Source organism: Nilaparvata lugens, chromosome 2, assembly GCF_014356525.2.
Source record: "Nilaparvata lugens isolate BPH chromosome 2, ASM1435652v1, whole genome shotgun sequence".
Taxonomy (NCBI): Eukaryota; Metazoa; Arthropoda; class Insecta; order Hemiptera; family Delphacidae; genus Nilaparvata; species Nilaparvata lugens.
In genome coordinates, this window is record NC_052505.1 from 67,837,474 (window position 1) to 67,849,536 (window position 12,063).

Sequence of the window (12,063 nt, forward strand, 5' to 3'; positions counted from 1 at the left end):
GCTCTGAGTTCACTAGAAATTGATGATGATGTAACAACCGAAACTGGTACTTCAAATTGCTGTAATAAAGTTTATTTGACAATATTATCAAATCTGAGTGTGTAGCGTAATGTTATACTTCCATTGATTTTTTCTGTTTTTCTCGAGATGATCAGATGATATCAGTAATGGATTAATTAATCGAAGATAACATTATGTGAATTGAGTTTTAATGATTTTTCCAATTTTCTAATAAACTTTCACTTGGGTAACAGGGCTGAAATACATTTAAGCACACACATATTAGACATGAATTGAGTTATATTGATGGGAGGTATTGCATTCAAAATTCTTATATCAGAATAATATTCTGATATTTTAATATTATTAAAATAACAGGTCTTATGTAAACGATTTCTGGTATATGAGAATATGAATTGAGAATTATATGTTTTGATAGCCATGTGCTGAATGAAATGAGTCCTGGAATATTTTATGTGCTTTTTCATCCTATTTTGTAAATAGTCGATGGTACTGATATTAACATTCCAATACATTCAAAATATATAAATTTTAATGACAATCGGAAGATCTTTGGTGTGATGTTTGAATGAAAGCAAAGAATATGCTGGACAAATTTTTTATTTCCCTTAATCATGCAGGTTAAGTCGCTTTCTGTGAAATAATGGTTGTATTTTTTCTAGACAATCGACCTGAATAATCTATGAAATCCGGAAAATCTTCAACAAATTTTTTGTTCACCTCGAGACTCTTGTCAATAGATTCAAGTATGAATAAACAGTTTGCACTATCTGAAACAGATATACAGATTTAGCTACGGTTCATTAGCTATATTAGTTGAAAGAACAGGAAATTAAAATGAAGGATCAAAGTTGGAAAATAATATCAACCCTTGTTGATTGAGATAAAAGAAATTGCTTGGAAGTTTCAGGACTTGAAATATATTTATCAAAACGAGATCAGAAAAAATCAAATGAGATAAATGAATTGCATGAGTTGGAGGGGCAAAGTTAATATTTATATGGATAATGGATGAGATCATTAGCTGATTTCACTAAACAAGTGATGCTTACTGTTTTAATTTAATTCTATATTTTTACTAAATTTACTCTTTAAATTATCATGAAAATTAATTAATAGGATGAATTAGACTTGGACTCAAGCTACTCTAAGTTAGTTTAGATTTAGTGACAGTTAAGAATTTACTCACCACTCGTAGATTTATCCGATTGAGAGTGAGGAATCGAAATGCTTCTATTTTGGGAACTCGATGGCTTTGTATCATCATAATCGATAGAGATCGGCCAAACCAAGAGGGCTTTCCAGTCCAACTGCACGTGTATAGAGCCATTCGCAGTTTTTCTCCCTTCAAAGAGAAAAAATATAAAGTCCAAAATATCCAAATAAACTAGTGACCCCCCTGGGTTGAAGAACTCGCTGATGAACTATTGTATTGAAATCCGCAAGTTGTAATAATACAGAATTGGTGAGAATTATTATGGAAACAGCTAGACATCTCTTTTACAAGTATGACATGACAGTAGGTTCCCATGGGATTCCTATTCCAATTGAAAAAAAAAGACTTTCTGCCGCTTCACAACGTTTGTACGACACCGATTCGTCATATGAATCCAACTTCATTACGAATCCAGCTTCATTTTGAATCAAACTTCATTTTCTCAAATGAGAACGTGGTCACATCATGTGATACATGATTTCAAAAGGAAAATTAATGCCGGAGCTCGCACATTGATATCTCAAACCTTTTCAATGATCTCAACTCACAAGTTTAACACTGAACACAAAATTTATCATAGCAAATTTGTCAGCGTCATAGCAACTGCTATCAAAAGTATTATTATTAATTACGCGTTTGTATATGTTACAGACAGACAATGGACAGGCAGACAGACTTTATCGGAAGCGATTTAATACAGAGCTAGATTAATATGTTGTGGATAATTCAGCTGGAATCATGTGCCGTCGCATAAAGTCTGTCAGTCTGACAGTCTGTGTGATAACTCCCAAATATCATCAGCTTTTTTAAATGAATGGAAAATTACAGAAATAGCATGCAATCAATTTCAGCTGACTGAATGATAAAAATCAAAACAATTTTTTTCTTTTGCACTTTCAATGTTATTTTTACATCCTGAAAGAGAACGAAGGAATGGATATTTACTTTTATCCAACGAACTTGACCTGTAAAAAGGTTCGAAGAATACGTGTTCAAAATTTGAATCTGACTGATCAATTCTTTCCGAAGTTATTGTAGGACATACAAATAGACGGACATCGACTTTGGCCTACAGTAAGTCAAAAGTGAGAAATCGCTAACGCTCGATCAATAATATTATTGCAAACATTCACAAACTACTGGGAATATTCTTGGAACTGGAATAATTTGAAATTGTTTTTTGTTAATTTTGTTCAGCGCTACTTTTACTCACCTCATTCTCCAATTCTTGTCCCAGCTCACAATATTTGAATGTAATGACAAGAACAGTTATGAATGCGAATCCGTACTTAATTTTGAAAAGGAGATCAACTTTCTGAAAAATGTAGCAAGAAATGCTCAGTAGGTGAAATACATCACGGATCAAGGTATGTGATTCTTGAGACAATGATGTGATTATGATTGAGACTGTAAATGCATGATTATCAATTATTAATGCTTCGCCAGATAATGAAAATTGATTGCCACTGATTTTTGAAAACCCAATTGTCCTCATGAATTTTTTTCATTCTTGATGTGAATTGAAATGAAACATTGGTATTATTATCATCTTCAATGATCACATACTGGATAGAAACTTTACTATGAACTTACATTGGATGTATTTCAATGGTTAATGAGTTTACCAAAATGATCAATCATTGGGGAAACAAAATCATAGTGAATCATATTATTGGAGCTTTTATGAATGGAAGGCGCAGCGTATGCAATTTCTACTACACAGAGCCTTGCATGCGCACACCGGTGCGATGTGAATGTGGGATGCGGAATGGCGACGGAAGCACGACAATTTCAACCATTTAACCACAATTAAAGAAAATCCCCGTTCCCATCATTAGTGACTCATCTTTTTTCATCGGAATTCATCGTGAAACTAAAGTTGATAGCGTTTTTTCGGTGTGCAAATGAAACTGTTAGTTACATAAGCCTGATACTATAATACTGTGTTTCTGTGGTGTAGGCTACACCGCGCCTCATAATATGAATTATATAAACCATCGATGCTTCCAATGCAATACATCATAAATCTTGGTAATATTGTTAAATTTATGTCCATATCAGTATTTGTATTATTAGAGCCTGGTGCTTCTATATTATACCAATATTGAGGTTTGCAAAGATATTTATAGATTCACACATGAAAAAATCAATGGTAAGTTATTGAGTATGATCATACTTACCATAATGCAGAAGATTGCTAAGCACAATTGAAAGCATAGGTATGGATTATAACAAATTACTATGAAATCAATTCCTTTATTCAACATTTCAACTTTTCTGGAAAAATAAAAGGATTTATCAAAACTGGATACTCCATAATTTTATCTTTCATAATCAGAGTTTTCTTCTTGAATAAGTTCTAGAACATCAGTGATGAGAATATATAAATTGGAAAATATTATATCATGAGAAAGTTTTCTGGTATTTTGTTTTTCATATCTATATTGAGTGGACAATATTTTATCACACGAATCATAAAGGCTCAAAGAATCCAGTGGTTGGGTCATGTGGAAAGGATGACTGCGGGCAGAGTCCCTAAAATTGTGATACGGGAAAGGCTTCACAATAAGAGACACAGAGGGAGACCCAGGAAAAGATGGCTGGATGAGGTGCTGAATGTTAGGAGTTTGGGAGTGAGAGGATGGAGAGGCATAGTAAACGATAGAGATGCGTGGAGGTTGATAGTTGCGGAGGCCAAGGCTTATTATGGGCTGTAGCGCCATACAAGGAGAATGTTTTATTACATGAACAATATTGTATTAGATTTATTAAAGGTGTATTGAGTGCAAGTATGAGTAAATGAGTTGATATGGAAGTAATGAGTGAAAGTTTAAATTCATGAGATAGTGAACTAAAACTACTTTACCTGAATATTCTTTGATGATGCACACAAATTTTCCTGAAAACTTTTTTCATTCCTTCATACCTTTCATCTTCAAAGGAGACATGCTTGTCTTCTGCTTCAATAGCATCGAAGTTCAAACTCAATTCATGTAAATTCATTTGGAACGATTTGATCTCTCTGATGACGTTATCAGCAGATAGAAATAGGAATCCCCCCATGCTTAGGGTCAGCTTGTAACTCACATACATGTACCACAACTCAATTGAGAAAACAATGCAATATTGCTTGAAGTCCACAAATGGTACAGACGGAGATGGGGTGAAAGGATTGTAGAACACTATTGGCAAAGTGAGAGCATTCAAATCTGAAACACGATTGCAAACCAAAATCTTCGAGTATCGCACATGTAAAAAAAATCTGTGATATTTTAACGGAATTAATGCACAGGATCTAAAGCGAAACAGTTTATTTGATCTATTAGTATGGTATACAATCTTCTATGAAGAATCAGTTCCAAGAAATCAATCTCTCCATTTAAAATCAAAAATTTCCAAAAGTATTAACACATCATTATTCATAGATTTAGAAAGAGTATTTCTTATAAAGTATGTAGTACATCAATGTACAGTACCTAGAATAACATAGGTATGAATAGAATATCACATTGCCGTATGTGAACTATTGCTAAAAAACTATTGTTCTGATAAAATACTCAACTTTTGCATCACTAGAACTTTACTCCATATAGTTTATTCGATATGGGTAAAAAAGTTAGAATCAAAATTCAAGCTAGAGTACGGCACATAAAGTATATACAGACAGTCTGTGTGATGGCTCTCGAAAAACAAAATCACAATTCACCATTATTAGTCACTACAATTATTTTTATTCTTTTCTATGTTATTCTATCATATCCTTCAAAAAACCGAAGGAATGAGTCAATTTCGTTTGCCAACTTAGTCGATTCTTTTTAATGGTTCAACAAATACGTTGAGCTAAAAATTTTACGTTGATTGATGAAGCCAATCAGAAGTAATCGTTGAACATACACACCAACCCACAAAATGGACAACAGCTCTAGGCTCGAGGCTTCAGTCACTCACTTTACAATGAATGAATGTTACATTGAAAAAAGTTACTAGCTCGTTTAATTATGTTACTTCCATAGCATAGAGTTCTAATTGATTATATTATAAGCTTGCTCAGCACCTTTCATAGAATGTTAATTGAATTTTTATCAAACTACATGATTATTCAATTTGAGTTTGTTGAATTAATATAGGATAATAATTGAATAATACTCCTTATTATTTCGAAAATGGGAAATCAATGGCGAATCATGTCCAGAAATCAGGTGTTTATTGAAGTAGTATGTTAGATCATGAAATAGCAGAGCTGTCTTGAATCTTCAGCAAGATTAGACTTCTATATGAAAGAATTATGAAAGATGAATGAAATTGAATAATTTGAAGCTTACCATGATTGAAAAGGTAGACAATTATTCCACAGAAAGATGACAAGTTGCAGCCAATGAAGAACCAACGCATTGAAGTTTCTATTATCTCCGTCAGTGCTATTATTTCTCTCTCCAAATATTTTACAAACGTTTCCTTCTCTTTGAAAATCGACAATTTCAACCCTTCTTGAGTCACGTCATACAGAAACACTCCCGATGAAAGCAGTTTCAACTGAGACTCTAATTTTTCATGCATTAGCTGACTTTCTATAGCGATGTCAAGTATACCGATCGCCATATTCAAATTTTCGAGTGCTGTTACCCTGAAATTTATATCCCATTCTCTCCAACAGAAAGCAGTAGCAACGATTATCTCCAACACTGTTATGGTTAAAATGGAGAATGAGATTTTTCCTCTGAGAATAAATTTTTTCGGAGAATAGAGACCAGTGCTCTGCAAGTATGAAAGGAACTTTCTAATCGCAGTGCTCATTTCCGCAGTATTTCCCTGGAATGGAAGAATAAATCAATAATAACTAATCTTCATTTCTAATATGAAATGTATTTTTAAAACAAGATACTGTCATGGGAAGATATTTACAGCGGTGCTGATGATATTGATTCCCTGGTTGACACATTCATTAACAGGTTGACTTACTATATCGAGAAGCATTCTTTTATTGTCAAAATTCCCCACCAAATGAAACCGTTGAAAAAATGGATTACTAAGAGTTCAGTTGAATCTATAAGAAAGAGAGACAATATGAATAGGAAACTCAGTAAACAACCTTTTAATATAAAATTGAAAGAGGATTATATATCGTATCGAAATGTATTAAATAATACAATAAAAAAGGCTAAATCAGTTTATTTCAAGCTGAAACTGGAAAATAGTGAAAACAACTCTAGAAAGACATGGGATTGTATTAATTAAATGCTTGATATAGATAAAAAACACGTTCAGCCAAATATAGATCCAGATTTTTTGAATGATCATTCCACAAGAATTGGTGGAAAATATGCGAGTCAAATCCTGGATGATATCCATAATATTGAAATACCTGACTCATTATCCCCCAGTCCTAATAACGGCATTTTTTTCAACCCAACTAACAGCACTGAAATACTTGATGTGATAAAATCTTTGAAAAACAATGCAGCAACTGGTGTTGATGGTATGTCAGGGGTGTTCTTAAAAAAAAATTCTTAGTTCATAGTTAAACCGTTGGAATATATAATTAATAAATGTTTTCTATCAGGCTACTTCCCAAAAAGGTTCAAAATTGCAAAAGTGATAGCTGGTGATCATACACTACCCGGATATTCTAGACCTATAAGTCTTTAAAGTAGTTTTTCAAAAATATTTGAAAAGTTGATCAAAATTAGATTACTTTGTTTTCTAGATAAAATAGAATTCATTCATAGTAATCAATATGGGTTTCAATCTGGTAAGTCTACCACTGATGCTGTTCTCCACTTAACTAACATCATAAATAACAATTTTGAATCCAAGCATAAAACACTATCAGTTTTTTTAGACCTTGCAAAGGCGTTTGATTCCATACCACACAGAATACTATCGCAAAAATTACATGATGGTGGAGTTAGGGGCATAGCAAATGATCTGTTTGCGAGTTATCTATCGGATAGCTCTCAATATTTGACAATTAATGGTAAAACAAGTTTGAAAAATCTTTCTGTATTTGGTCTTCCTCAAGGCACAGTCCTCTCACCATTGCTCTTTTTGATTTATGTTAATGACCTTCTGAATCTGAAAATACCTAACTGCAGAGTAATTTCATTTGCTGATGACACGGCTCTTGTTTTTTCTGGTGTGTCATGGGGGGATGTATATAACAATGCAAATGAGGGCTTTAGAATCATGGTTTGATAGACATGTTCGTACCATGAACCTGAAGAAGACTAAATTCATGACTTTTTCTCCTACTAAAATAGGTCAACCAGTACAAACCTTTTCTCTACAAATGCATTTTCATGCTTTGTTAAATCATGTGTATTGTGATTGCCCTTGTATTGAAAAGGTGAAATCATTAAAATATTTGGGTATAATGATGGATGATCATATAAATGGGATACTCATACTGAATATATGTGCAGACGGCTCAAGTATCTAATTTATAAGTTTTATAAACTAAGTCTAATAGCTGATATGGTAATAATGAAAAAGATTTATTATGCTTATGCGCAATCATTTTTCCAATATGGAATTGAGATATGGGGGGCTGCTTATGATATCCATATGAACAAATTATTCACATTACAGAAACACCTTATCAGAGCTGCATTATACAGGCCAAGATTGTACCCTAGTAGACTTCTTTTTCAAGAATTCCAAGTGCTTACAGTAAGGCAAACATATGTTAAAAGAATCATATTATTCATTAATAAGAATAGTGATACATTCAACTTGAGGAATAATCCATATAATTTGCGTCCCTCCAATCCATTACAATTTGATATTGACTTTACCAGCTTAAGTGTATGTAGACGTCAGTTTGAATATCAGTGTTACTCGTTTATAAATAAAGTCCCAACTAATTTCATTATTAATAGAATTACAAAATCTATAATGAATCTTATACTGGATTGGATTAGGATAAATGTTTATTTTAAGTTATCTATATCCATTATGTAGTGTTCCATTCTTATGTTATAAATTTAAGAAAATATTATTGTCATGGCTTCCTTGAATAATTGGTCTTTTTGAGTTTGTCACTTGCTTGTGATTTTGTTACTTTTGTCTTATCGTTTGTAAGTATTGAGATGTGACCTGGTTTCCATAATTTTATTTATTCTAGTGGTTTGAATAAGCTCTTTTTCTTTCTATTGACATGTTTGTTGTACCTAGTTGTTCGAACTCACTGCCGGCGCACAAGTTTTCTTTGCCGGTAGTGCCATTTTGTAAGCTAGAATATTTATTTTATCAATCTGTATTATTTTATGGCAAATAAATGAATTTGAATTTGAATTTGAACTTTCACGTTTTCATACATTCAGTACATCACAGAAATGAGTATAAAAATTAGTTATCCCAACCACTATAGCAAAATTACACCAATACTGGAAGTTATTTTTGATCACTGTGTTGAATTATTCATGAATCATGAAAATATTCAGATTCATATTGAAAAGTAGAATCCTGCTCTCTATTTAGACATATGAGTTCCCAGCAATGCTAAATTGCAACAAACAGAATCAATCTCTATTCGGGAAAACCACTAAATTCGTATATGATGAACTGACCATTTAGTCCAGGCAATGAATGCTCGAAAAAGGGTATAGAGAAAAATGTTTGGAAGACAATTTGGAAGACCCTACAGTTTTGTTCAGGATAGTAGGGAGAAAAACATATCAAACGTCCCCTGTGCTAAGGGGATGAGGGTGGTTAAAAGGTACCATTTCTTGGTTTCTTGCATATAACTCGAAACCTATGAATTCCACTGGCTTTACTAACCAATACAAAATTTAAGCTCATATAATTTCCTACAATTTTGATCCCATAACTTTTCAATATCTCCTTTACTTTTCGAGATATCCGCGCTTGAAGGTGTGACATTTTTGAAAGAAGCACATTTTCCTTTAATTTTTTGCTATTTTTGCTCTTATAACTTTTTGAATTTGATCGGAAAAATCCATTTTGATTGGATGGAGACTTGAAGGAAAAAGTGCCTTTAAAAAAAATGTCACACCTTTAAGAGCGGATATCTCAAAAAATAAAGGAGATATAGGAAAAGTTGTGAGATCAATATTGTAAGAAAATATGTAAGCTTAAATTTTGTATTGAATAGTCATGTCTGTAGGATGCATAGCGTTTGATTTATGTGCGAGAAACCAAAATGGTACCTTTGAACCACCCCTAATCACTTAGCACAGGGAGTAAGGGTGGAGACTTTTGATATGTTTACCTCCTTAATACCTCCAACAGAACTGTTGGGTTAATAACAATGGTCTTGGTTAATGTAATCCACAATCATTGTCAGTTTTTTATTCTGCTGAGAATTAAGCCCACATGAACTCCAGGCTATGTCGTGCGTAATTGGACGGATGATGATGAGTGATGAGTGGACCCTCAGATGTAGGTGGGTTCCGAACCACCGTAATCAGTTGAAACAGACATTTGGCCCTACTCATTCGTATAAATTCTCTTAATTATAAATTTGATAAGATCTGTATGAATAGGATAAGAATAGAATTTGAGTTTTCATTCTCAGCTTTGAAACTCACCTTCATATTGGAATGCACGATGTACTTATTGGAATGGAAAATAAATTTGGGTTTTCACAATGTATAGCGTTTAACTGACATGTAGTTCTTTCGAGGCTTTCCAGTTTTCTGACCACTTAAGAACATTGGGGCTAAAGTGAGCCCCAAAGGATAAAATAAGCTGGGACTTGGACTGAGTATCAACTGAGGGAATAATATCACTACAATCCGTTGTTAAATAATGTTACAAAGCTTTCCAGTGTCCTACAAAAATAGCAGTCATTGCATGGAGTGATTTCCTCCCTGATTCAAATCACTGATAATAAGCTATGATTGGACAACAAAATCTATTTCTACCGCACTAATAACCTCTTTCGATACCTTGATTGAGGGTTTCCTTATCATTACAGAGCTAATTTATTGCAAAAAGGTTTGATTCTTCATAGAAATACTAATGAGCCTCCACAATCTCTACAATCACTCCGAGTCTATAATCATACAAAAAAACCTGAGGATTGACTTCATAGTTTAGTCTTTATTGTGCGTGAAGACGTCTGTGACTTATTATGGCTATATACATCACTAGTCTGTTCTCAATTGCTGTTAGATGAATCATTGACAGACTAGGCTAAGACCGCTGAAAATCTTTGAAAATCGTGTTGACTGAGAATAATATTATCACGCGAAAAGGTGAGAATGATTTATATCATGTGAGTATAGAAAATAAAATAGACCAGTTATTGTGGTTCTTGACGCAAAATTATACCCTAGATCATCATCATCTCATCAAGGAAATGCTGATGATAGCAGACATTTTGAATGTACCAGCTGGATAACGTTTAATCAGGCTTTAGCCAAAGTCTAGGGTTGATAAAAATCTTTGATATGACGTCATTATCATCATGAGGTAGAATATAAATCATTGAGAGAAGATACCGAATACAAAGTACTCCGATTATATTGCACTCATGACTTGAGCAGGGTTGTAATGCAGATGGAGGGTTAATAAGTTTGTAGATATGAAACAGTTGTCCGTTTATTTAAACAATCAAAACGAAAAGATATCAACTTCAGTCTCCTTTTTTGATCAAAAAATATATAAAAAATTTTAATTGTGTGATGTCCAGCTCAAGCTATGACGTAGGTCAGTCCATCTAACTATACCAATTTGTCAATTATTATACTATCATACACCACTACCATTTGGCCAATCAACGTTTATCAGGATCTGATGCCTAATGTATGACAGTTTTAAATTATTATAAGAAACATATCGCAATCTTTCTTATGTGATGGATTCTATCAATAAACGGATTCTATCAGCAATAAACACAGTCCATTGAAATAAATCCATTTGAGGATCTCGTATGAAATTCAATAATAAAGCTTAAGAGAAATTGTTTTTCAAACCCTCTTATAAGCATACTGCATTATATAAAATGACATGCTACTCACTCTAATGCCCGGTTCTACCAAGCTCGGTCAAGACATGGACTAAACTCTTTTGATCATGGTCAAGCAGAGTACGCTTTAGTAGTGTGCACCGCAAATATCGATAATAACAACTATAGTCATATGAATCTTATTACGCTGCAGTGCACTCTTTGTGAACCGTGTGTTTGTAAACCGTATCTGATTTGCCAAAGTTCAAATGTCTACCGAAGTTGAAGCCGGGCATAAGTCTTCACTCAACTTGGGTAAATACTCTCCCATCTACCAAAGGATGAATGATTTGTTATCAATATAGAATTACAAGCAATTTATAATACTGTTCAATCATTAAAACATATAAATCTCATCACTTTAGATATAAGCAATTCAGCATTTCGATCAAGGGCTTCTTAGAGCTTGAGGGTGGCAGGGTCATATGATGTTAGTCTTCTATTTATTAATTCGTTTTTTTCATTTATTGTATAAAACACTATGATCATAATACAATTATGACATTAGAGGAAAAACTAGGCTGAGCCTGGACTATTTCTCTCCAAAAATTTTGATAAAATGTTAATGTTGCCCAAACCTTAAGGTTATGTAATCACACACTGCTTCGTCACTTGATTTTCGGTCCAGGAATAATGATTTGAAGATTTTGAAGGTTGATGTTATACTCTAAACTGAATGAATCGCAGAATGTATCACAATAAATTAGAAACTTAAGATATATTGCACTTATTTGAAAAATTTGAATACAAAATTAAAAACCTACTCACTATGTTAATTTTATTCCAATTTCTATGTTGGACTCTTAGCAGTTACATGTCACAGATCAAGCTCTATTCAACAGAAACAAGTTTTAGAATC

The 12,063-nt window shown here is 33.1% G+C and overlaps 1 protein-coding gene across 1 annotated transcript; it reads right to left on the reverse strand.

Annotated features, from left to right (window-relative positions):
- Positions 1–285: 285 nt before the first annotated feature.
- Positions 286–9,941, reverse strand: LOC120350126. The gene is made up of 7 exons (XM_039422546.1): positions 9,784–9,941; positions 5,560–6,046; positions 4,104–4,446; positions 3,418–3,514; positions 2,451–2,552; positions 1,211–1,366; positions 286–791 (listed from the first exon to the last, which is right to left on the reverse strand). The coding sequence occupies exons 1-7, from the start codon at positions 9,787–9,789 to the stop codon at positions 738–740; spliced, it is 1,245 nt and encodes a 414-aa protein (XP_039278480.1). The 5' UTR covers positions 9,790–9,941; the 3' UTR covers positions 286–737.
- Between the last annotated feature and the right edge of the window lie 2,122 nt (positions 9,942–12,063).